Below are 27,926 nucleotides of genomic sequence, written 5' to 3' on the forward strand. Positions count from 1 at the left end.
TTTGGGGTGCTGTTTTGGAAGCTCAAGCTGGTGCTTCATGAAGGGCAGGCAGCCTGGGGACAGAGAGGCCAGTGAGAGGCAGGAGCAGCAGCCCAGGCTGTCACTGAGGAGGGGACAATGTGGCAAAAATGGAGAAGTGCATAGGAATCTGGAAGGTCCAGACAGATGTGGGTTTCCCCACCTCCTCTCCCCACTCCCCACTCACTTATTAGCTGTGAACCCTGAGTGAGGCACTTCCCTCTGAGCCTTTATGACTTAGCCAAGGTGACAACTAAATGGGAAAAGTGCCTGAGTGGTGACCCATAGTAAGTAGGTGAAGTGGTAGCTTATTTCCCTGCCCTGTTGAGGTGGAAGCTGGTGACCAAGGGTTCCCTCTGAGTGACCCAGCTGGTGGCAGGGAAAGTCTGAGGCTGCTTGTTCAGAGAGGGTCACCACTATGCATGGGCAGCATGGCAGACTTGCTGCTGGGACAAGTGCTGGAGGTGAGAGACCTGGAGGGCTTGGTCTCTGATGGCTGAACAAAGAAACGAACAAAGAAAAAAGCCAGTTGAGGCAGAGGTTGCGGAGAGCTGATGTTGCGCCATTGCACTCCAGCCTGGGCAACAACAGCGAAACTTTGTCTCAAAAAAAGAAAAAAGAAGAAAGAAAACTAACACAGGAACAGAAAGTCAAACACATGTTCTCACCCGTAAGTGGGAGTTGAACAATGAGAACACGTGGACACAGGGAAGGGAACAACACACACTGGTGCCTCTAGGGGGATACGGGGTAAGGGGAGAAACAGCTAATGCATATGGGGCTTAAAACCTAGATGACGGGTTGACGGGTGCAGCTAACCACCGTGGCACACGTATACCTATGCAACAAACTCGTACATTCTGCATATGCATCCCCAAACTTAAAGCTAAAAGAAAAATAAACTTTTTCACATTCTTCACCATTTGTAGGGTTTATTTTCCAAACGAATTCTTATATTTAGTAAGAGTTGAGTACTGGTTGAAGGCTTTGCCACATTCTTCATGTTTGTCGGGTTTCTTTCCAGCATGATTTCTCATGTTTAGCAAAGGTTGAAGACCAGTTATAAGCTTTGCCACATTCTTCAAATTTGTAGGGTTTCTCTCCAGTATGAATTCTCTTATGTCTAGTAAGGTGTGAGGAACAGTAAAAAGCTTTGCCACATTCTTCACATTTGTAGGGTTTCTCACCAGTATGAATTCTCTTATGTCTAGTAAGGCTTGAAGAGCTTTTATAAGCTTTGCCACATTCTTCACATTTGTAGGGTTTCTCTCCAGTATGAAGTCTCTTATGTTTATTAAGGGTTGAAGAGCATTTATAAGCTTTGCCACATTCTTCACATTTGTAGGGTTTCTCTCCAGTATGAATTCTCCTATGTTTATTAAGGGTTGAAGAGCAGATATAAGCTTTGCCACATTCTTCACATTTGTAGGGTTTCTCTCCAGTATGAATTCTCCTATGTCTAGTAAGGGCGGAAGAGCATTTATAAGCTTTGCCACATTCTTCACATTGGTAGGGTTTCTCTCCAGTATGAATTCTCTTATGTGCAGCAAGGTGTGAGGACTTCCTAAAGGATCTGCCACATTCTTCACATTTGTAGGGTTTCTCTCCAGTATGAATTCTCTTATGTGCAGTGAGGTGTGAGGATCTCTTAAAGGATCTGCCACATTCTTCACATTTGTAGGGTTTCTCTCCAGTATGAACTCTCTTATGTTGAGTAACGGTTGAGGACACACTAAAGGCTTTCCTACATTCTTGAGATCCGTAGGGTTTCTTTTTAGTATGAATTATCTTATGCCAAGTTAGGTGTGAGGAACAGTTAAACGCTTTGCCACATTCTTCACATTTGTACGGCTTCTCTCCAGGATGAATTCTCTTACATTTAGTAAGGTTTGAGGACACACTACAGGCTTTCCTACATTCTTCAGACTTGTGGGGTTTCTTTTTAGCATGAATTATCTTATGCTGAGTCAGGTGTGAGGAAGAGTTAAACGCTTTGCCACATTCTTCACATATGTAGGGCTTCTCTACAGGATGAATTCTCTCACGTTTAGTAAGGTTTGAGGACACACTAAAGGCTTTCCTACATTCTTCAGATTTGTAGGGTTTCTTTTCAATATTAATTACCTTATGCCGAGTTAGGTGTGAAAGTATACAAAATGATTTGCCACATTCTTTACATTTGAAAGGTTTCTTTCCAGTATGTCTTGTCTTGTGTGTATTTAAATTTGAAAATTGAAAGACTTTCTCATCTTCATTACATTGATGAAGTTTGCTCTGGGTAGTTGTCAAACGTTGGTTAAGTCCATTAAAACCTTGTTTGTGCACCTTACACTCATCTACACTTTTACAGACTTTTCTTAATGGTAAGTTCTCATGTTCACATTTATCATATCTCCTCAGTATCACTTCAGGGAAATAATATTTTATGTCTTGTTCCGGGCAGAGGTCTTTGGCAAAATGAGAACAGATAACTAAAAGAAATCAAAATAACAAATTACTTCATTTACTAGATTCAGGCGAATATACTTTACAAATCTACCCTATAAAATTATACAAACTACATAAGCAAGATGGCAGAGCAAATTACCAAAGGCTCTGATTTTTAAAATAAATATACACATGTAACATATACTGACCAAAATACATTTGTGGAAAATTTATAAATGAGTTAAGTGTGTGCAGTGCCCCAGGTGAGTACAATGCAAAGAGCCATAGAGAGAGAGAAAAAAAAAGTCAGTTACCTTTACCCAAAACAGGTCTTTTAACTCCCCAATATAACATAGTGCCTTTAAAAGTAAATTGCCAACTCCTGGTTTCTGTTTTAAAAGTCAAGAAAAATACTGGCACATACATCCTTATTTCTCATTTCTATGGGTCTTTCCTGACACTGTTTCTTGTCTCCCATGACATAAAGTGCTGAAAGAAATGATGTTATACTTTGGCATGACAGTTTCAGTCTGATGAGATCGAAGGTAAATGTTACAGCAGCAGAGAGACTGCAGTATCACAGACAGGGAACAGGTGTAACAAATGGGTAGTACTAAGAAGAAACAGGAATAAACTCTTTTAACTAAAATATAAACACACACTTTTAGACAAGAAACATCCTAAGAACATGTTTGAGAGTCTCCTAGAATCTTTAGCAAAGACAATTGGTTTCAGACTATGACAGGAGAAAGCAACATTATAAATATTGTGACAGGTAGCATTTTTATAATGTCCAAATCTCAATCAAAGATTACAGTGTATACAAAATATTAGGGCAACATGGCCCCATCGTAAAAATTATCAAATTTTCAGAAAGCAGCCACGAAAAAAGATGTATAGATTAATTTAAGGACTGTAAAATAAAGTGAATAATACTAAATCAGTGAAACAGAAACAGACAACTGTTGAAAATCAGACAAATAATAACACCAAAAATATTGAAAATATCAAAAAGCAAACTGAATAGGTTAAAAATAGAAAAAGAAATAACTGAAAAATTCTAGTAGTGAGAAAAATGATATAAAAAAGTTCAAATAACAAACTAGTATACACAAGATATTTATAACACATATATAAGCACAATTTCAAAAGTCATAGACGAGAATCTTAGAAGCTGCAAGACAAAAGTGATGTATCATTTATAAGCATAGTCTTATATGATAACCTGTGAATTTATCAACATAAATTCTATGGGCCAGAAGGAAACTGTGTGATGTCGTCAAAAGTCCTGGAAAAAAACAAAAACAAAAACCTAACAAGTGAGAATAATACCATCAGCAAAAATGTCCTACCAAAAAAAAAAAAAGAGGAAAGAAAAGACCTTCCTAATCCTGAGAAAGTATGTTGGCACTGCACATACCCTATATATCAAAGATGCAGAAAGGGTTCTTTCCCTGAAAAAAACATGATGCAAAAATACAACACATAATCGTAAGAAAGTACATAACTTTCTGGGAAAGACATGCACACACACAAAAATAAAATTCCTTAGCATTATCATAATGGTGCAGAAAACATCTTATTCTCTAAAATGTGAAAGATAAAAGCATAAAAGTTATTATAAAAATGTGTTAATGAATATACAACACAAAAAGACATAATTAGCAATATGAACAACAAAGTTGAGGGCACATGTAATGAGGAAGAACTTTTGTCTGCAACTGAAGTTAATTTTTTACCAGACTGAAATACATTGTTGTATCTTTTAGAGGTTTTATATAATCCCCGAAGTATCGCAAAGTAAATATCCGTATAGATACACAAAAGAAAGTAAGAAATAAGTGAAAGCATATCAATACAAAAATTAAAAAGACACAAAGGAAGACAAATAGAGAAAATGAGGGACAAAGATATAAGAATTGAAACAACAAAATTAGTAAGTTTTTCTCTTTCATAAAATTATTTAAGTATATATAAAATTAACTTTCCAATCAAAAGACATACTTTTAATAAAAGGATTTTAAGAAAATAAATTGACAAGATACAACTTGCCTTTCTACAAGAGTTAGTTGAGATCTAAGGATAAAAATTACTAAAAGTGGAAAGATAGTAGAAATTCCATGCAAATATTAAAATGAGAACAGAAGAAGTCAAAATAATATTACACAAGCTACATCTTATGTCAAAAACTGTCATATTTTATAAGATGTACTTGAAGTCAAAGCTCCAAAGAGACAAAGAAGGACATTAAACAACGATAGATTCATTCACCTAAGACAAATTTGTATATGCAAGTGTGTGTGTGTGTGTGTGTGTGTGTGTGTATGTGTGTGTGTATCTCACATTAGGGTCCCCTATATAAAGCAAATATTGATAGAACTGAAGAAACACAGAAAGAGCAATAAATTATAGTAGGATATTTTAATACTTCACTTTCTGTTATGACAATAAAACAAGACAAAATATTAGTAAGGAAACAGAGGACTTGAAGGCAGTATAAAACAATTATTCCAAGTAGAAGTATAGAGAACACTCCTCAACAAGATCAGGATACACACCCTTCTCAATAGCTCATACAACATTCTCCTTAATAGAGCACCTGTTAGGCCAAAAGAAAAGTCTTAACACATTTTTTAAAACTGAAATTTTATGGATTACTTTCTCTGACCAAAATGGAATGAGTATTAATAGAAGAAACTGAAAAATTCACAAATATACAGAAATTAAGCAACACACCCTTCAGCATGCTCTTACTGAAAGGTTCAAATAATTAATATTGTGAAGACTTTCATACTGCTCGATGTAATCTACGGATTTTATGCAATGCTTTTCAAATTTCTCATTGCACTTTTGAATAGAAACAGCAACCCCAAAAGTATATGGAATCTCAAGAGACAATAAAATACTCAAGAATCTTCAAAAAAGGACATAATATTGGTGGCATTACAGTTCCTTAAAGTACATTAGAGGCCAGGTGCAGTGGCTCACGCCTGTAATCCAAGCACTTTAGGAGGCCAAGGCAGGCAGATCATGAGGTAACGAGTTGAAGACCAGCCTGACCAACATGGTGAAACCCCATCTCTACTAAAAATACAAAAATTAGCTGGGTGTGGTGGTGCGCACCTGTAATCCCAGCTACTCAGGAGGCTGAGGCAGGAGAATCACTTGAACCTGGGAGGCAGAGGTTGCAGTAAGCCAAGATTGCGTGCCATTGTACTCTTGTACTCTAGCCTGGGTGACAGCTATCTCAAAAAATAAAAGCACGTTGCAAAGCTACAGAATTAAAACAAGGTAGTAGGAGTATCAAAGTGAAAAAGTAGACTAATCAAATATAATGTAGCACATATATAAACATTCATACATATGGTGATATGAAAACTCATTTGCATACCCATAATTATTGAAACACTGTTGCTGAAAGCCAGTAGGTAAAAACAATGCAAATTTTTGTCAGCAAATTATCCAGTAGATATAATTTGAAATATGAAAGTACTAGAATATAACCCAGGTTTTGAAAAGCAGAAAGTATTCTAAAAACTAAAAATAAGGCTCAATGACCTTTTCCAAAAAAAATGAGCCTGCTATGGGTTTGGAGAACATAGACACCCGAATCATATTATAGACCAACTAGGCTTAACAGATGCACACAAAACTTTCCAGTCAAAGAAAAAGGCTCTCTCCAGTCAAAACCACAATATTCTAATTTGTACCTGGTATATGCTGTTCAAACACATACCAGCTCTTATTAAATTTATCGGCTGGGTGCAGTGGCTCATTCCTATAATCCCAACACTTTCAGAAACCAAGGTGGGAGGATCACTTGGGGCCAGAAGTTTGAGACCAGCCTGGGCAACATAGTGAGACCCTGTTTCTACAAATAATAAAAAAATTGGCCTGACCTGGTAGTGCATGTCTGTAGTCCCAGCTGTTTGAGAGGCTGAGATGAAAGAATCACTTAAGCCCAGGAAGTTAAGGCTGCACTGAGCCAAAATAATGCCATTGCACTCCAGCCTGAGTGATGGAGGAAGATCCTGTCTCAAACAACAACAAATTTAAGATGACCAAAATTATACACTGTGTGTTTTCTGACCAAAACTCAATGAACCTAGAAATTAAAAAGCAAAAGTGAAACAGGTAAATCCAAAAACAAAGGAAAATAAAACACACTCTTCAACATTTTCTTGCTTAGGGTTCAAAACATTTAATTTTTCAAAGATGTCAATAAAACCTACAGTGTTCAAAAAATAATGTTGAAAACTGGATTATTAGCATTAATAAATTTGGATTATTTCCTTGAACAATATACAAAATATATTTTAAATAAAATACTTAATACATTAAAAAATAATTAACAAATCTCTTAGAAAAAATATAGGGGAAACACATGACATTGGGCTTGGCACCATTTTCTTAGATACGACATTAAATGCATAAGCAACAAAGAAAAGAACAGTAAATCTTAACTGCACTGCACTTCAAAATTTCTGCACATCAAAGAAAACATTCAAAGGAGTAATAATGCCTCCTAGGAAATGGGTGAAAATATTTGCAAATCATGTGTGTTAACGGTTAATATTCAGAATATATAAACAACTCTTAAAACAGAACAATAAAGTTGAATAATTTGATTTAGAAATAAAAAATTGAACTAAATTTTCATCAGTAAAGATACACAAATGGGAAAAAGCATTTAAAAGGACATGCAAAGTTAACAATTTGTAGAGAAATGCATAAAAATCAGAACGAAAAACAAAATCACCTCGTAGCCATTAGAATGAAACTATAAATCTTTTAAACTCCAAATCTGTTGATGATGCAATGAAAATGAAACCCATTCTTATTGTTGGTGGAAAACAAGAATGCAACCAATATTTTAAAATGTTATAAATGATCTTCGAATAACTAAAAATGAAATTATTGAATACAGCATCTCATTTATGAATCTATATTTGAAATATGCAACACAGGGCCTGAAAGAAATATCTGAACATCCATGTTTACTGTAGCAGCATTCACAAAAGCTGAAAGGCCGAGGCAACCCAGATCTCTCTTGATTTACAAAAACATGAAAAAATGTAATGTATATACAATAAAATATTATTCAGCCTTAAAAAAAATTGTCACATTTTAAGATAAACTTTAAGTATGTCACCTGAAATAAGCCAGTTACAAAATGATGAATACTGTATGATTTCACTTGTATGAAATATCTTAAGTAGTCACACTTATATAAACAAAAAGTGGAAGGGTGTTTGTCAACAGCTGCTGAGAATGTAAAATGGGTTGTTGTTACTTAATGGGTATCGAGTTTTAGTTTCACAGATGTAAAATTTCTAGAAGTCTTTTGCATAACAATGAAAATACACGTAACGTATCTGAAATGTACAGTTTTCTTTTGAGACAGGTTCTCACTCTGTCATCCAAGCTGGAGTACAGTGGCACAATTATGGTTCACTGTAGCCTCAAATTCCCAGGCTCAAGTAATCCTCTCCCCTCAACCTCCCAAGTAGGTGGGACCACAGGTGCAAACCACCATGCCTGGGTTATTTAAAAAACATTTTTTTTTTATTAGAGACGGGGTCTTTACATGTTGCCTAGGCTGTTCTCAATATTTTGGGCTCAAGTGAGCTGCCTGTCTTGGCCTCCTCAAAATCCTGGGATTACAGATTTGAGCCACCATGATGCCGGAGCCTGAAATGTACACTTAAATGGATTTCAAATGGTAAATTTTATTTTATGTGTTTTTACAACAATTTTTTCAAACAAACAAACAAAAAAACCCTAAAAACATAGAGAACTATAAGTCTTTTAAAAAATTAACCTCAAATCACAGAAGTATTTCACACAAAAGAAATACATATTCATGGCCAGGTGCGGTGGCTCACGCCTGTAATCCCAGCACTTTGGGAGGCCGAGGCAGGCAGGCAGATCACGAGGTCAGGAGATCGAGACCATCCTGGCTAACATGGTGAAACCCTGTCTCTACTAAAAATAGAAAAAATTAGCCGGGTGTGGTGGTGGGCGCCTGTAGTCCCAGCTGCTCAGGAGGCTGAGGCAGGAGAATGGCATGAACCCGGGAGGTGGAGCTTGCAGTGAGCTGAGATCGTGCCACTGTACTCCAGCCTGGGTGACAGAGCGAGACTCTGTCTCAAAAAAAAAAAAAAAAAAAAAAAAAAAATACACATTCATCATTAAATACAGGGTAAAAATAAGACTATTCTCATGACTACTCACTTAGACAAGATAAACAACCATTGCAAATCAGCTAAGAAAGAATATATACAAGATAAGCCATAACTGAAATTGAGGTTATATTGATAAACACACACACATATATAATCTGATTATGATAAGACATATGGCTGATTTATCTACTATTTAAACCCCACATTGACTTAAAGTGTACAAGTGGAATTGCAAATTGTCTAAAATTATAATACATAAGTAAAACCAAAAAACACAATAAACTGATGTTAAAAAATAAATAAACTACACTGGCAGGGCACAGTGGCTCATGCCTGTAATCCCAGCATGTTGGGAGGCCGAGGCAGGTAGATCACAAGGTCAGGAGTTCAAGACCAACCTGGCCAACACAGTGAATCCCCGTCTCTACTAAAAATACAAAAATTAGCCAGGCAGAGTGGTGCATACCTGTAGTCCCAGCTACTCAGGAGGCTGAGGCAGGAGAATCGCTTGAACCTGGGAGTTGGAGGTTGCAGTGAGCTGAGATCAGGCCACTGCACTCCAGCTTGGGCAACAGAGTGAGACTTCGTCTCAAAAAAAAAAAAAAACAAAAACAACAACAAAAAAACCCTACAAAACAACAACAGAAAACTAAACTACACTGAAAAACACACTAATATGTAAGTGCCAAATACTACTAGGAGAAATGTTTATTCATAAAATCTAGTAAGCAACATTGGTGTACCATTAAAAAACAATTTAAATACTACTAGGAGAAACGTTTATTCATAAAATCTAGTAAGCAACATTGGTGTACCATTAAGAAACAATTTGTAGAGTTAACTATAATATTTGACTGTAACTGTGTACTCATGAAAGGCAGGTATTTTGAATCATTGGCATGCACTGTATGGAAGCAAAATTTCACAGAAAATGCAGTATAATCATAAATAGAAGATTCTAATGGGAAACTTTTAATAAATAAGCATTTTTAAAAATGAGTTAATTTTTATGTTTTACATATATGCTATACTTAGACAAAATGAAACTGCTGTAAACCAACTTAAGAATAGCCTTACATTATTAAATAAAAATTCTATCTCACAATATAGTTAGAACGCTTGATATATAAAACTCATATTTGGGAATATATTAGGTTATTATTTAGATATAGGCTGAAGAAAGTAGGTAAAATCCTGTAATTCCTTTTTCCCTGCAGCAAACTTAAATTTATAAATAGCTATTTTAGTAAATATTGAGTGACTACTAGTTATCTAATTTGCTTCAAACATAACATGTAAATGCTGGCATATTGTCCTAAATGTCTGAATCTAAAATTACATACAAATTTAAAACAGAAAACAGAGGTAAAGGCCGGGCACGGTGGCTCACACCTGTAATCCCAGCACTTTGGGAGGTGGAGGTGGGTGAATCACCTGAGGTCAAGAGGTCAAACCCCATCTCTAAATACAAAAATTAGCTGGGCGTGGTTGCAGGCGCCTGTAATCCCAGCTATTTGGGAGGCTGAGGGATGAGAATCCCTTGAACCTGGGAGGCAGTGGTTGCAGTGATCCGAGATGGCAACACTGCACTCCAGCCTGGGCGACAGAGTGAGACTCCGTCTCAAAAAAAAAAAAAAAAGAAAAAGAAAAAGAAAATAGAAGTGAAAACATATAGGGAGAGTGACATCAGTAAGATAAAGAAATAAAAATAAAAGGTGCCCTATTTACTTATCCCCCAAAGGCAAGAAAATTTGTCAGCCATCCCTGACAAAAATGCTTTTCTGAAAGAGCCAGGTATCATGGCTCACACCTGTAATGACGACTACATGGTACATTAAGATCAGAGAATTTCTTCAGGCCAGAACTTCAAGACCAGCCTGGGTTATGTAGCAAGATCCCATCTCACAAATAAGTGCCTTTAAGAGAGCTTTGAGATACAGGCAGGGAGTCGTGAAACTCTGCTAAAGCCCAGAATTGAGCAGTGTTCCTTTTCAGAGGGCAGGTCCTAATTCAGGGGGCAATCTCTGGGACCTCTGTTCTTGGCTCCAGATCAGGAAATGGCCCACTCAACTTTGTCCCACTGAGAATTCTGAACTTACTCTGTAATCATCCCAAATTCCTCCCAGCCACAGTCTGGGAGAGGTCCTGTCCTTCCAGAGGCCTGGAGGAAGACACCCATTTATAGCCATGCAGCTGGCCTGCAAGACCTTGGCCTTTACTGTGGTCCCTGAAGCAGTTCAATGACTCAGTTCCAGCTCGCTGAGCCACGGTACATGGGCAGTTCTGCCTACGTAGAACCACACAGTGACCTGGGGAAATGCTCTCTGGTTCTTAGTGAAAGCCATACTCTTCCACATCCCAATGTAAGAGGCCCAGCATTTGCAGACCCGACTGCAAAAACCTGCCCTAGTGTCTCCCCTACAGAGCAAAGTCCTGAAGGACAGTCACTCTGTCCAACAATAAAATGAGAATTACAACTACCCAAGCCCCTTGTAATGAGCCAACTAAAGGTGGACCCTAGTGAAGACCCAGCAGCCTTGTGATCAAGCTACAGCCCCTCTATACTACAAACCCAGAGGGCATCCCATCACTCTGAGGGCCCAACAAAGAGGACTTTTACCTCTTGAAAGCAGTTTCTAAAAACTTGAAGGGGTGTTTGCTCCTTCAAATTCGCAGACACCGATGCAAAACTATATTGTGCCCATTGTTAGTGCTTCTATTTTAATATAGCACTGGAAGTGTGTGGCAAAACAATCAGTCAAAAAATAAAAATATTCATTGAAATTGAAGACAAACAAGTAAAAAGTTGCTGTTCATGGACTATATAATGTTAGATATAAAAAACCACCAGCAGTATATTAAAACCTTTCTAAACTAATAAATACACTCAGTAAATTAGCAAAATATAAAATTAAGATACATTTTATGGTTCCATATACATAAAACAAACTGATAAAATTGAGGAAGAAAACAATCTGATATACAATAGCATTGAAATAATAAATTTCTGAAAACAAATTTAATGAAAAAGGTTAAAAATCTTTACAATTAAACATATATTAAAGAAATTAGAAGACACATAAATTAAAAATATTTCATGTCTATGGGATTGAAAGAATACTGTTAAAGTGCCATATTATCCAAAGTGATCTATAGATTCAATAAACTCCCTATCAAAATTCCAGCAGTATTTTTTTCACAGTAATAGAAAATAAAATCCTAAAATTTGCATGAAACTACAATAAACTTTGAATAGCAAAAGCAATCTTGAGAAAAATGAACAAAGCAGAGGGACATCCTACTTTATAATTTCAAACTGTATTTCAGGACTATAGCAATGCAAACAAGATGAAATATGCAGAAAAAATTAAAAACAACAAAAAAACCATAATGGAACCAAAATCACTACTCTCACACATTTCAGACAGGATGCAAAAAGAGAACTTAAAAAACAGTTTAACACAGTTTCTCAAAATTATGCAGATATTTGTGTGTCCCCAAAAATAATGAAGACACGGTCAAATCGGGCAGTCTCTTACATGCCATAAAGAGGACTTTGGCTCTCACTGTAAACTTGAAGGAAGTTCACTGAACGGAAAGTAGAATCCTCAGATAATTTTAAAGCATAAGACAGAATATGCCCCTATGTGACAGAAAAATTTAAAAAACAAAAACAAAAACAAAACAGCTTTCAGAAACTATTTCTTTTGGAATAGAGCTTCCCAAATTACATTTTGAAAACTGGTTTTCAGCCGGGCACAGTGGTTCATGCCTGTAATCCCAGCACTTTGGGAGGCCGAGGTGGGAGGATCACCTGAGGTCAGGAGTTCAGGACCAGCCTGGCCAACGAGGCGAAATCCCGTCTTTGCTAAAAATAGAAAAATTAGCCAAGCTTGGTGGCATGCCCCTGTAATCCCAGCTACTCGGGAGGCTGAGGCAGGAGAATCACTTGAACCCAGGAGGCGGAGGTTGTGGTGAGCCGAGATCGTGCCACTGCACTTCAGCCTGGGAATAAGAGTGAAGCTCCATCTCAAAAACAAAAAACAACAACAAAAAAAAACTGGCTTTCTCCTTGACCTTTGGGCCTCTCATCTGTGCCGTCTGTTGTGTTAACTTTCACCTACCTGGGGATTCATCTACCATCTTGTGTCTCTTCATATTGCAGGGATATTTTTCTTTCTCTAGACAGGTGATTAAATCTGGCTTAGAGACAGCAATACCTGTTTTATTAAAAATAAATAACATAAATCTTGCTCATATTCTGTAATTACCAACTTAGTAATGTGCTCAGTAAAGAGAATGTAATCGAATATTACAGTAAATTAACCCCAAAATACTGATTTATAACAGAAATTTCTAAATATTCAGAAAATATTTTAAATCGTAGGTTTTTAATTTCAGTAACCAGTACTACTAAATCAAAAATTGATGGTGGCAATCAGATTTTAAGGTGTGGGCAACAATATTTTATGCCACTAAATTTCTGGAATTACCACTAATCTAGATTGAAGGATACAGATCAGCTCAGGAATGTAGAAAGCTCAGGTCAAGATGAAAACATAATGAAGAAATTCTTTTTTACATGGACAAATCCCCAAGATTTTCTTGAAAACAAGGATCTGAAACTCATTTGTGCAAAGCAAAAATTACAAAAAAAATTCTACAAAGAAATGAAACATTTAGGGTATATTAGAAATTATTACCCTCACCTAGGAAGACCAGGTTTCCGTAGTTTTCTAACATCACATTTCTATACAAATTCTGCTGTGCTGTGTTCAGGCATTGCCACTCTTCCAGAGAGAATTCTATGGCCACATCCCTAAATGTCAATGGTCTCTGAAAACAAATCACACACAATACACACACACACTTTTAGCAAGTGACCATGGGCAGAATTTCAAATTTGACTCAAGGGGAAATGACAGAGTAAAGAGAACTGGTTCTGACTTACAGGAGTGACTAAACTTATCCAATAAAATAATTTTCAACACAGAAATATTCCCTAATGTATTCTCTAATCTGAGAAAAAACAATGGCATAAGATCCACAACATCGGTGTATATATGATATTTTTCTGAATAATAAAGTTTTAAATTAGAGGCATGAACACAAACATGTACATTTTTTAGTGCTATATTTACACCATACAGAATAAATTGTGTGTATTTTTCAGATCAAAGAGACGTGCTGAGTTAGCAGGTACCTCTCAAATTTTAATGTGTACAATAAAGCTGAAAATCTTGTTAATGCACATTATTTTCTCAGAGGATCTGGAATGAAGTTTGAGTTCCTGAATTTCTAACAAGCCCATCAGTAATGCCACATGTTTTTGGCCCAAAAATACTACTTTGTCAAATATCCAGTAAGTATTTTTCCCGGTTTTTCTGGCCTGTAAACAAAGATGACAGCCTTCATTTTCTAAAGACAGATATAAGCAAAGAAAACCTAAGAAGGCCAGCCACGAGATTAAATATGATGATTCATGCACATCAGCTGCATAAAGATACTTAACGATAAAAGAAACATAATTAACTCTACAGTGAAAAAATCTGTGAGAGAGCTCTTTAAGCAAGTCAATCATTAACATCAAGTGCACTAGGACAAATTTTTATGATGTGCTGATACACGCAGAAAGACACAGCATCACTGCTGTGATACTGCCACTCCAGAAGCAAATTATAGTCTGAATTTAATCATAAAGAACCATCAGTTTTATGCGAAGTTCAAGATACAGATATCTCCCATGTTCTGTAAATTTTAATAGTGATTTTAAGTAGTCATTCTAAAGTACTCTAGAGAGCAGGTATCTCCTAATATTTTTTTTCTAGAACTTTCTGGGTAATAAATGCCATCCAGTTTAAATAAGCATTTTCTTAATACTGTTCCACATAGAGCTAACAGAAAACACAGATCAAACCTTAACATTAAACGTCCTCCACCTTTACTAAGAACCCCAGCTTTTACCAATAGGAATATTGAGTATCCAAACCTTCCCATGTTCAATAGCAACGAAGGGAACATTTTTAATGATTTTAAAAAGTAGTTAAACTCACTAGAGAGGAAAAGCACAAGTAGAAAAGTAAAAGTTTGTCTGGGCGTGGTGGCTCATGCCTGTCCCAGCACTTTGGGAGACCGAGGCGGGGGGATCACCTGAGGTCAGGAGTTCGAGACCAGCCTGGCCAACGTGGCAAAACCCTAACTCTACTGAAAACATAAAAATTAGCTAGGCATGGTGGCAGGTGCCTGTAATCCCAGCTACTCGGGAGGCTGCGGCAGGAAGAATTACTTGAACCCAGGAGACGGAGGTTGCAGTGAGCCAAGATTACACCACTGCACTCCAGCCTGGGTGACAGAGTGAGATCTTGTCTCCAAAAAAAAAAAAAAAAAAAAAAAAAAAGGCACAGCACAGAGTCCCTTACACTCAGCACTCCTGTCTGTCACAACACAAATATTTCTGGTATAAATAAAGACAAGCAATCTCCATCCTAAACTTTCATATTATTTGCTGGCTCTTTAAAGTTTACAGAGGAAACAGAAGGCAGCAATGTCTCAATGAGTCTGCATTAGAAAAACAACATGTAGGCTGGGTGGTGGCTTATGCCTGAAATCCCAGCACTTTGGGAGGCTGAGGCGGGCAGATCACAAGGTCAGGAGTTCCAGACCAGCCTGGCCAACATGGTGAAACCCCATCTCTACTAAAAATACAAAAATTAGCTGGGCGTGGTGGTGGGCGCCTGTAATCCCAGCTACTTGGAACTTGGGAGGCTAAGGCAGGAGAATCGTTTGAACCCAGGAGGTGGAGGCTGCATTGAGCTGAGATCGCACCATTGCACTGCAGCCTGGGCAACAGTGCAAGACTACGTCAAAAAAGAAAAAAGAAAAAAGAAAAAAAAACCACATACACATGTACTAATGCAATGTTTTCTTAGGAGGTAGTATGTGCTCAAGAGTATGTTACAAAGCACTGTGTTGGGAATAACACATTATATGATTTAATCCTCATAACACCCTGAAAATTGGTACTAAGAGATGAACAATTCCCAAAGTTTAGATAAAGAGCCTGGCATTTTTATTTCTTCTTCTGTTTCTCTATTATTGGTTTTTAAAAAACTGTAGAGAATAAAAGCTAAATATAGAAAAGATAGGGGAATACAGAAAGGAAAAGTTTAATGTAGTTTAGAAAAATTTTTATTGTGTTTATATTTAATTTTTGTGACTTGTGGAACAACTACTGGATCTGCAGGAATAGAAAATAAGTTGCTAAATGGAATGTCTCTGCAAGCACTAGTTTTAATAGAAATTAAGACCCTAAAATACGTACTTTATTTTTCCTATTTATCTGCTTTTGGGTTTCAGGAAATCGTGAGCACCAGCTCCAGAAAGATATCAGAATTCCCGAGAGATGAGCCAAACTCATCTCTTCTAACCAGCTCTGTGAGGCAAGACTCCAGGGCTGGGTCAGATCTAATAAGGCCTCCAAAAAGGGTGAATCCGAACAGAACTGGAGTACACAGTGGACCCTATATGGAATTCTGTTCTCTATGCCACAGGGGTATTTCCAGTTAGCTACAATAGCCAAGTCTCTGGATCTGCTCTTGAATTCTTGGACATCTGAATTTCAGTAGACATGGGATTCACACATTTAAATAGTAACCTCGGGCACCCTGTGTGCACTTAAAAGAATGTTTATGAAGAAAAAAGCAGAAGAGAGAAAGTGTTTTAAAAAATCTATGGGTGCACATGAATTTTAAAGCAAGTCCTTAGAGACCTATGAAGAGACTTCGATTCTGACACAGTAATACAACACCCCACAGACACTATTAGACAAATCATTGAGGCAGAAAATTAACAAAGACATAGGACCTAAACTCAACACTTGACCAAATAGTCCTAATAGACATTTTAAAAACTCTCTATCTAAAATCAACATAGTATACATTCTTCTCATTACCACATGTCACATACTCTAAAGTTGACCACACAATCAGAAATACAACAATTCTCAGCAAATTCAATAATCCCCAAATCATACCAAATGCTCACTTAGACCACAGCTTCATAAAGATATAATTCAATACAAAGAAAAACACTTGAAAACACACAATTACATGAAAACTAAACAACTTTCATCTGAATGACTTTTGGGTAAATAATGAAATTAAGGCACAAATCAAGAAGTTCTTTAAAACAAAAGGGAACAGTGATACATAGACTCTTTCCAACACAGGTAATGTGGTGTTAAAAGGGGAATTTATAGCACTAAATGCTCACATCAAAAAGTTAGAAAGATCTCGATTTAACAACCTAACATCAAAAATAAAAGAATGAGAGAAGCAGGAGCAAACCAACCCCTAAGCTAGCAGAAGACAATAACCAAAGTCAGATCAGAACTGAAGGAGACTTAGACATAAAAAGTCAGATAAAAGATCAAGAAATCCAGGAGTTAAATCTTTTAAATAAATTAATAAGATAAACCACTAGCAAGATTAGTGAAGTAAGAAGAGAAGATTCAAATAAACACAATAAGAAATGACAATGGGATATTACCACTGACCACACAAAAATACAATTAACTATTGAAGTCTACTATGAACACCTCTATGCACACAAACTAAAAAATCTAAAAGAAATGGATAAATTTCTGGACAAACACATCCTCCCAATATTAAACAAAAAGAAATTGAAGCCCAGAATAGAACAATAACAAGCTCCAAAATTGAATTAGTAGTAAATAGCCTACCAGCCAAAAAAAGCCCAGGACCACACAGATTCACAGCTGAATTCCACCAGATGTACAAAGAAAAGCTGGTATTATACTTCCTAAAACTATTACAAAAAATTGAGGAGGGACTCCTCCCCAGCTCATTATATAATAAGAGCCATCATTCCGATACCAAAACCTGGTAAAGATAAAGCAAAAAAAGAAAACTTCAGGCCAAAATCCTTCATGAACACTGATTCAAAAAAAACCAAATGCAGCAGCACATCAACAAGCTAATCCACTATGATCAAGTAGGCTTTATTCCTGGAGTCAAGGTTGGTTCAACATAAACAAATCAATAAATGTGATTCATCACTTAAACAGAACTAAAGACAAAATCCGCAAGATTATCTCAACAGATGCTGAAAAAGCTTTCAATAAAAATTAATATCCTTCATGTATAAAACCCTCAACAAACTAGGCATTGAAGGTACATACTTCAAAATAATAAGTTATCTGTGACAAATCCACACCCAGCATACTGAATGGATGCAAGCTGGAAGCATTCCTTCTTAAAAACTGGCACAAGACAAGGATGTCTTCTCTCACCACTTTTATTCAACAGAGAATTGGAAGTCCTGGCCAGAGCAGTCAGGCAAAAGAAACAAAAGGTCCAAACAGGAAGAGAGGAAATAAAACTAACGCTGTTGGCAGATGACATCATTCTGTATCTAGAAAACCTTCTAGTCTTGGTGGAAAAGCTCTTTAAACCAACAACTTCAGCCAAGTTTCAGGATACAAAAGAAAAGTATAAAAATCAGTAGCATTCCTGTACTTCAACAACATCCAAGCCAAAAACCAAATAAAAAACACATTCTCATTCACAATTGACACAAAAAGAATAAAATATCTAGAAATACAGCTAACTAGGGAGGTGAAAGATCTCTGTGACAAGAGTGGTCATACTGGCCTGGCAGACTGGCCCTCATCTACAATCCCAGCACCTTGGGAGGTGGAGATGGGTAGGTAACTTGAGGTCAGGAGGTGAGTACTGGCGTGGCCAACATAGTGAAACCCTGTCTCCACCAAAAAAAATACAAAAATTAGACGGGCATCTTGGTGCACGTCTGTAGTCCCAACTACATGGGAGTCTAAGGTGGCAGAATCACTTGAACCAGGGAGACGAAGGTTAGGGTTAGCCGAGATGGGGCAACTGAGCTCTAGCCTGAGTGACAGAGTAGAACCTTGTTAAAAAAAAAAAAAATGGCCATGAGGCCCAATGAAATTTAATTTCATTGATTTTATGCTATTTCTATCAAACTACCAAAACATTTTCTTTTTTTTGAGACAGAGTCTCGCTTTGCCTCCAGGTTGCAGTGCAGTGGCAGGATCTTGGCTCACTGTAACCTCTGCCTCCCTGGTTCAAGTGATTCTCCTGCCTCAGCCTCCCAAGTAGCTGGGATTACAGGTGCCTGTCACCACGCCCAACTAATTTTTATATTTTTAGTAGAGATGGGGTTTCACCATGTTGGCCAGGATGGTCTTGATCTCCTGACCTTGTGATCCGCCCACCTCAGCTTCCCAAAGTGTTGGGATTACAGTCATGAGCCACCGCACCTGGCCCCAAAACATTCTTAACAGAACTAAAAAACACTATTTTAAAATTTACGTGGAACAAAAAAATGCCCAAATAGCCAACCAATCCTAAGCAAAAAGAACAAAACTGGAGGCATTACATTATCTGACTTCAAACTATATTACAAGGCTATAGAAACCCAAAGCAGCATGGTACTAGTACAAAAGCAGACTCATATACCGGTGCAAAACAACAGAGAGACCAAAAATAATGCCACCCATTTGCAACCATCTGATTTTTGACAAAGCTGACAAGAGGAATGTGGGAAGAATTCCCTATTTAATAAATGGTGCTGGGATAGCTAGCTAGCACTGTGTAGAAGATTGAAACTGGACTGCTTCCTTACACCATATACAAAAATCAACTCAAGATAAATTAAAGACTTAAATGTAAAATTTAAAATTATCAAAAAAAAAAAAAATAGGCCGGGTGTTGGGGCTCACACCTGTAATCCCAGCACTACAGGAGGCCAAGGCGGGTGGATCAACTGAGGTCAGGAGTTTGCGACCAGCCTGGCCAACATGGTGAACCTCTGTCTCTACTAAAAATACAAAAATTAGCCTGGCGAAGTGTTGGGTGCCTGAAATCCTAGCTACTCGGGAGGCTGAGGCTGGAGAATTGCTTGAACCCAGGAGACAGGGGTTTTAGTGAGCCGAGATTGCACCATTGCACTCCAGCCTGGGCGACAGCGCGAGACTCCATCTCAAAAAATAAGATAAAATAACTTAAATTTATAAGAAAAAACTACCTTATTAAAAAGTAGGCAAAGGACATGAACAGATGCTTTTTAAAAAAATACACATACGTGTGGCTAAAAGCATATGTAAAAAATGCTCATCACTAATCTGTAGAGATATGCAAAGAAAAACGACAATGAAATACTATCTCACACCAGTCAGAATGGCTATTACTACAAAGTTAGAAAATGACAGATGCTGTCAAGATTGTAGAGAAAAGGGAATGCTTATTCTCTGCTGGTGCTTAGTTCAACAACTGTAAAAAGCAGTGTGGCGATTCCTCACAGAACTAAAAACAGAATTACCACTTGACCCACCAACCTCATAAATGAGTATATGCCCAAAGAAATATAAGTTATTCTGTCATAAAGACACATGCATGTTCACTGCCCCACACTATTCACATAGCAAAGACACGGAATCAACCTAAATGCCTATCAATGGTAGACCGGATAAAGACAATATGGTATGGCTGGGCGAGGTGGCTCATGCCTATAATTCCAGCACTGTGGGAGGTCAAAACAGGTGGACTGCCTGAGTTCGAGTTTGAGACCAGCCAAGGCAACATTGGGAAACCCCATTTCTACAAAAAATACAGAAAGACAAATTACCCAGGCATGGTGGCATGCACCTGTAGTCCCATCTACTTGGGGAGAGGAGGTAGGATTGCACGAATGCAGAATGTTTTGGCTTCAGTGAGCCAAGATTGTGCCACTGCACTCCAGCCTGGGTCTCCTCCCACAATAAAATAAAATAAAAATTTAAAAGAAAATATGGTACATAAACATTATAGAATACTGTGTGGCCATAAAAAAAGAACAAGATTATGTCCCTTGCAGCGACACGAATGGAGCTGAAGCCCATTATCCTTAGAAAACTAATGCAGAAAGAGAAAACCAAATGCATGTTCTCATTTATAAGTTAAGAGCTAATAAAGAAGAAACAAGAAACAAGAAAACATGGACACAGGCAGGGCATGGTGGCTCACGCCTGTAATCCCAGCACTTTGGGAGGCCGAAGTGGGCAGATCACCAGAGGTCAGGAGTTCAAGACCAGTCTGTCCAACATGGCGAAACCCCGTCTCTACTAAAAATACAAAAATTAGCCGGGCATGGTGGTGCATGCCTGTAATCCCAGCTACTTGGGAGGCTGAGGCAGGAGAATCACTTGAACGAGGAGGCAGAGGTTGCAGTGAGTTAAGATCGCACCACTGCATTCCAGCCTGGGTGACAGAGTGAGACTCTGTCTCAAAAAAACAGAAAGGAAAAGAAAACATGGACACAAAGAGAAGAATAACAGACACTGAGGCCTAGTTTAGAGTGGAGAGTGGAAGGATAAAGAAGATCAGAAAAAGTTGGGTGCTATGCTTAGTACTTCTGTGATAAAATAATATACACCAAATTTCCATGACACAATTTAATCTATATAATAAACTATATAATAAACTTGCACGTGTACCCCTGAATCAAAAATAAATGTTAAAAGGTAAAAACTCCATCAGTGGGGGAAAGTGCAATGTAGGTGGAAGAACTGGTTTGTGCTATTTATTTCTGGGTCCATGCAGACCAATGAGATTATGAACAGGAGGCCCAGAATCCTAGGTTGGTGGAGAAAACAGGTTGCTGCTGCAGATTCAGTGTCTGTGTGTGGCGATATGCCAGGAGACTTATAGACACTTTGTGAGTTTTTGGCAAGAAACACTAGAGTCAAAAATGCCGTGGTGAAGTTCGTGACAGTGGTGCCTAGTCCTGAGAGGGATGTGGACATGTCAATGTCTAGGATGTGTGTTTGTGAGTGGGTGGGACGCCTGTGGTGGCAGCTATGGGAAAAGGGGGACTGTCATCAGAGCTCCTTTCCTTTAAGTTTTCATCCTCTCTCACCCTGGGAGAAGACCTGGAATCACAGGAAAATGGGCAATAGGACAGCCTGTGTACAGGAGAGCAGAGCCTTCATTTTCAGACACCCAGAGTTTGGTCCAGGACAGGATTCCATGATATCTTTTCTCTGGCACCAAATCTGTAGTTTGCTGAACACCAAGCAATTCTGCAACACCAACTCATTGTCTAACATTTGAATTCTGACACTACCCAGAGTCAGCACAGATCCTGATTCCAGGCTTGGTCTCAATACACTGTCCTCACTGCAGATGCCAGTTACAAACCCCTTGTTCCCATCTGTGTTTGTAAGCTACTGTTTAAAAATTCAGAACTCATATAAGCTACCGCGAAGTTCAATAATTTGATAAAGTTACTCACAGACCTCAGCATGTTTACTAGTTTATTATAAAAGCTACAACCCAGGAAAAGTCAAATGGAAAAAACGTATAGGACCAAGAAAAGAGCTAGGAAAAAATGAAGGTCATAGATAACCCTGGAAAATAGTTGTGATTAATAAAATTATCCATCCATCGTGTGCTCCAGGAACAGCTTATGGAAAGAAACACCCTTCCCATTATGACTTAGATGGTGCTCTCTTTTCTTACCTATCACATAGCCAGACAAACACTCCACATTTTCTCCTTGTTCTCATAAAAAAAGGGGCCAGGCGTGGGTGGTAATCCCAACACTTTGGGAGGCCGAGGCGGGTGGATCACCTGAGGTTGGGAGTTAGAGATGAGCCTGAACAACATGGAGAAACACCATCTCTACTAAAAATACAAAATTAGTCAGGCGTGGTGGTGCATGCCTGTAATCCCAGCTAGTTGGGAGGCTGAGGCAGGAGAATCGCTTGAACCCGGGAGGTGCAGGTTGCAGTGAGCTGAGATCACACCATTGCACTCCAGCCTGGGCTACAAGAGCGAAACTCGGTCTTAAAAACAAACAAACAAACAAACAAACAAACAAAAAAAACCTGAATTTGTCTTCAGTGGTCGAAAGAAAACACTTATAAATCGAACTTCACTTAAGTTTATCTACTTCCCACAGCCTCCTGAACTTTTAGCTACCTTCAGTTTGAGTGAACATATAACCCCATTTTATATCCCTCCTAAGAACATGCTGACTTCAGGGTAAAACATTCTCTGATCTAAAATCTGATTTTTTTACCCTCCACTTGCCATTGCCATCCCAACTTCTTTTTTTTTGAGACGGAGTCTCGCTCTGTCACCCAGGCTGGAGTGCAGTGGTGCGATCTCGGCTCACTGCAAGCTCCACCTCCTGGGTTCATGCCATTCTCCTGCCTTAGCTTCCCAAGTAGCTGGGACTATAGGCGCCCGCCACCACACCTGGCTAATTTTTTGGGTTTTCAGTAGAGATGGGGCTTCACTGTGTTAGCCAAGATGGTCTCAATCTCCTGACCTCGTGATCCGCCTGCCTCGGCCTCCCAAAGCCTCCCAACTTCTTTCTAATTTTGTTTGCTCCTCCCTATGAAGAAAGCCCTTGTCTGCCTAAACTTTGCAATCCTTAAAGATCTTATACTTTACTTCCTCCTGTTGCAATACCCCTTTGGACACTGAATTTTCTTACATAAATCTAACTTTATTTTTAAAAGTCTAGAAACTGCCTCAAAACAGTAATAACTTCATCTTCAGTAAGATTCTCCCAGTCTCCTTTTATCTTAACCTTACTAGCATCTGCCTGTGGGCCCCCAGCTTTCCAGGGCTCTGTAGCTTCCCTTAGGATTAAGGCTTCTTTTATGGCTGGGGTGAGCAGGCTGGGACTTCTGCAGGGGAGGCTCCCCAGAAAGAACTAACTGGGCCTTTAATAACCTCCTTTTGCAGGCTCAATATTAGCCTTTTCTCGGAGTCACTGGGCTCAAGCTTTAGTTTCCACGTCAGAGTTACACACTTGATTTTTGAAACTAAGTGTTTGAAATATTCAGCAAAACTACTCAAACATAGTGTTCATATAAGGGAAAGAAATTATAAGGTGCTTATTTTTTTGTTGTTGTTTGAGACAGAGTCTCACTCTGTCACCCAGGCTGGAGTGCAATGGTGTGGTCTTGGTTCACTGCAACCTCTGCCTCCCAGGTTCAGGCAATTCTCCTGCCTCAGCCTCCCGAGTAGCTGGAGCTACAGGTTCGCGCCACGACACCTGGCCAATTTTTGTGTTTTTTGTAGAGACGGGGTTTCACTATGTTGGCCAGGCTGGTCTTGGACTCCTGACCTCATGATACGCCTGCCTCCGCCTCCCAAAGTGCTGGGATTACAGGCGTGAGCTACCAGCCCGGCGTACATTTTATTCCTCAATGAGAACAGCAAAAGTATCTATTCCTTTCAGATAATGTTTATTGTTGTATTATTTCTACTAAAAATAATATAGTAAACAATTAGTCATAGGGAAACACTTGTAGGAGGTACCAAGTTTCAATTCATGAAATTTATCATGAAACTCAGAAATCAAGATAACAAGATATAGAACAGAGATAGCTAATGTCACAAATTTACCCTGCAGAAAGATGAACTGACGTTTTTATCAATCTATGTAACTCACCAATTATCTAAAACATTTTTCTCGTCGAAATGTACTCATTTTCTACAGCCAAAATCGAAGAGAGATTTTCCCTATTATTTTCCTTGGTAGCACTCTAAAACCTGAGCCATGGAATTCTGTTTGAAATCACCCAGTCACAAAAAACACACCTAAGAAAATTTCTAAACTCACTCTGGGAAAGAATAAGGCAAATAAGAATTTTTAACATATAAAATATATGATTAGATATTAATATTTTTTTGAAACCCACCACTTTTATATCCTTTGTAAATATTTTTGAACCTTTCAAGCTCTACTAATAAAATGTAATTTACAGTTAAAAAAATTGAAATCGGCAGGGCATGGTGGCTCATGCCTGTAATCCCAGCACTTTGGGAGGCCGAGGCGGGTGGATCACCTGAGGTCAGGAGTTCAAAACCAGGCTGGACAACATGGTGAAACCCCGTCTCTTCTAAAAACACAAAAAAATTAGCTGGGCGTGGTAGAGGGCACCTGTAATCCCAGCTTGAACCCGGGAGGCGGAGGTTGTGGTGAGCCGAGATCACACCACTGCACTCCAGCCTTGGCGACAGAGTGAGACTTAGTTTAAAAAAAAAAAACAAAAAAACTAATATATATATAAAATTGAAGTCAATATAAGTGAATAAATCTTTTCAAGGTGACAAATCCAACGAGTGGCGGTGCTGATCAAAAAACAGATGTGTCTGACTCATGTGTCAAGTCATGTCATTCAATCACATCAGAGATTTTCCCACCCATCCTGCTCACTTAAGTGCTCAATAACCAACCTTCAGGAGACACTGCACTATGTTCCAGTGAGTACCCCAGGAGCATTTTACTTTTGCAAATTCTTGCAGCGACTCTCTGGTGTCAGTTTTTGTTTTGTTTTGGATACTATTTTTTTCTTTCATAAATCTTAGAAAATCCAGGGGACACAAATTGTTTGTTTTCCCCTTAATACCAGCATCTGATTGGCTGACAAGCAATGTGTCTCCAAGATATGAAAGCTGGGTTGGGTGAAGACAATGTTAATGTCTCAAGGGGTTACTTTTTTAAAGGAAGAGCACACCAGGAGATTCCTGTCAGCCCCAGGGCATCCACCTGCTTCCTTGAGAGGCTACACTCCATACCTCAGGCTGTCCTATGAAAGAAAATGACCCAGGACCTGAGATTCCCTAGACACTCTAGCAGACATAGCCGTGGCTGATATCTTGGTTTATTCACAGGCAGTACTGAAACCCAGGACCAAGAAAAAAACTAAAGGGTGGTTGAGGACACATCACCCAATAAAGCTTCCCACCACCAAAAAAAAAAAAACCTTTACCCCAAAGCATTCTCGTAAGAGCTCTGTGCGTAGGGAAGATAAAAGAAAAAGAGGCACAGAGACTTTTCACAACACAGTGTCAGGGGTTATTCTTTGCTGTCTTCTCATGGGAAATATTTACAAACAGAAAAGGAATCTTTTAAAATGTGCCATCCAATGGTTTGTAAAAAAATAATTAAAATACAGTATTGAAAATATACACTAAACGACAAATAGGTGACAATGTGAACTAGGGAAAGGAGGCTGGCATTTGGGATTGTCAGAAGGAACTGGAAATTTAGTATTTTACTTCAAGTCTGAGTTAGGCTGGAAGAATGGGGGATGAGGGGTAGACTTGAGACCGCACGTGGGACACATTTAAAAAATTCAGGGGAAAAAAAATCAGTCTCCTGTGGAGTGTGTATGCTCAAATGTATATATTTTTTTTTGTGTAAATTTTTGTAAATTGCATTGGGGAAAACAAAATTAAGGCTTAATCAACTAACTGTAAATGGTCAATTAAGCTCTGATTACATAACCAGAAAATTTACACGCTCAAAGTGGAAATTAAGAAAGTACGTGACTGCCTATAGTCCCAGCTACTCGGGAGGTTGAGGCAGGAGAATCGCTTGACAACGAGAGGTTGCAGTGAGCCGAGATCGCGCCACTGCACTTCAGCCTGAGTGACAGAGCAAAACTGTCTCAAAAAAAAAAACAACAAAAAAAAAGAAAGTACGTAACTGTACCTAACCGATTATTGAATTTGTTTTTTTTTTTTAACATGGACCTTATAAAAGTCTTTCCTTCAAGTTCCTCCCATGAACCACAAACTAAAACCCATAGCTGGGTACTCTACAATTTTTGAGCCACTCTTTGATTAAATTCTTTAATATTTTTGCGGTGACTCCATAAATTTTTAATAGATGAAAAGAGGGACTAGGAACCCCACCGACCAAAACTCTTCCCATTCATGAACCCTCACCCGAGTCGGGATTCTCCCCTGACTACCCTCCCGTGATCACTGCACAATCGGCCAGAGACAAGGCGCTGCGGCCTGCAGAGCTGCCCAGAGAGGCCTCCAGGCCAGGGGACCGTCACTGGGTCACTGCGCAGGAAAGAGACAGAACGCCCAGGGTCCTGCTGTCAGCGCAGCCGCCATGTTATGGCGGAAGGGGACTGAGACCGAGTTGGGCAAGAAGTCGGGGCGCAGACTGTGGAGCTGACTGACGGGAGACCCGAGTCCCACCACAGCCGCTTCCCACCAGTTCCAATCAACTCCTTCCCTTTTCTCAGGATGTCGGACCCGGCACTCTCACCATTTCTAGGCTTCCAGGGGGTCCTGGCATCTTAGCTGTGGATCTCCCAATACCTGCAGGTCACAAGGTCACGGAGACTGGGCCTCTGAAGACTAGACTTAGAGCTCCAGGGGCAGCGGGAGACAAAGGCCCCCATATTCCGGAAGCTGTCCTGCCCGCTCCAGCTGAGTGCCTGATTGGAGGGTTTCCAGCCCAGTGTTGCTGATTGGATAACGCTTAAATCCCCGCCTCCTCAGTTCGTGATTGACAGAAGACGTGACCAAACGCTGGGCTGAATGAAGAAAGAGTGACCGCCTAAGCTGCAGCCTGCTCAGGAAGGGCTTCCTCCCTGAGCTGAGCCAGGCCCGCCCCAGAGGGTGTTTGCATGTAATCTTGTGTATAAGGTTATATGCATTTATAAATAATATACTGTGTGGCTATTCACAAATGAAACGTTATAATAATAATGATTTTGAAATTTCAGGTTTTATAACCTTCCTGGCTTTGAGAAGGCAGCATGAGGTTTTTTGTTTTTCTTTGTTTTTGTTTTTTAAGACGGAGTCGCTCTGTTGACCAGGCTGGAGTGCAGTGACGCGATCTCGGCTGACTGCAAGCTCCGCCTCCCGAGTTCAGCCATTCTCCTGCCTCAGCCCCCGGAGTAGCTGGTACTGCAGGCGCCCGCCACCGCGCCCAGCTAATTTTTTGTATTTTTAGTAGAGATGGGGTTTCACCGTGTTAGCCAGGATGGTCTCATCACCTGACCTCGTGATCTGCCGGCCTTGGCCTCCCAAAGTGCTGGGATTACGGTTGTGAGCCACAGCGCCTGGCCGAAGGCAGCCTGAGATTTTTAAAAGGCCATCTTCTGAAATAAAACGTGAGCCACATATGATTTTAAATTTTCTAGTAGCCAAACTTTAAAAACAAACAAGAAACAGGTGGAATTGTGACTTTTTTTTTTTTTTTTGAGACGGATTGTCACTCTGTCGCCCAGGCTGTAGTGCAATGGCGCCATCTCGGCTGACTGAAAGCTCCGCCTCCCAGGTTCACTCCATTCTCCTGCCTCAGCCTCCTGAGTAGCTGGGACTACAGGCGCGTGCCACCATGTCTGTCTAATTTTTTGTATTTTTAGTAGAGACGCGTTTCACCGTGTTAGTCAGGATGGTCTCGATCTCCTGACCTCGTGATACGCCCGCT

At 39.1% G+C, this 27,926-nt stretch overlaps 1 protein-coding gene across 2 annotated transcripts; it reads right to left on the reverse strand.

The window, feature by feature from the left end:
- Window positions 1-940: 940 nt before the first annotated feature.
- On the reverse strand, window positions 941-27,926 carry LOC103783560 (zinc finger protein 737-like). Of its 2 annotated transcripts, XM_008955524.6 has the most exons (4): window positions 26,754-27,926; window positions 13,340-13,466; window positions 12,755-12,850; window positions 941-2,489 (listed from the first exon to the last, which is right to left on the reverse strand). In XM_008955524.6, exons 1-4 carry the CDS (start codon window positions 26,781-26,783, stop codon window positions 1,018-1,020), a joined length of 1,725 nt encoding a protein of 574 aa, XP_008953772.5. In that variant the 5' UTR covers window positions 26,784-27,926; the 3' UTR covers window positions 941-1,017. The 2 variants fall into 2 exon arrangements, with proteins under 2 accessions (XP_008953772.5, XP_024782296.3); XM_024926528.4 differs by lacking the exon at window positions 12,755-12,850 and having other exon boundaries at window positions 26,754-27,925.

The sequence above is a fragment of the Pan paniscus genome, chromosome 20 (assembly GCF_029289425.2).
Source record: "Pan paniscus chromosome 20, NHGRI_mPanPan1-v2.0_pri, whole genome shotgun sequence".
NCBI classification, from domain to species: domain Eukaryota; kingdom Metazoa; phylum Chordata; class Mammalia; order Primates; family Hominidae; genus Pan; species Pan paniscus.

What these genes read in the sequence shown, in the direction of transcription:
- LOC103783560 (XM_008955524.6), bottom strand. Translation starts at nt 26,783, where the DNA reads ATGCCAGGACCCCCTGGAAGCCTAGAAATG. An exon ending in CCCCTGGAAGCCTAGAAATG is followed by an intron (nt 13,467 to 26,753) that starts GTGAGAGTGCCG and finishes ATTTGTTTTCAG; the next exon opens with AGACCATTGACATTTAGGGA. An exon ending in GATGGTAGATGAATCCCCAG is followed by an intron (nt 2,490 to 12,754) that starts GTAGGTGAAAGT and finishes GATTTCTTTTAG; the next exon opens with TTATCTGTTCTCATTTTGCC.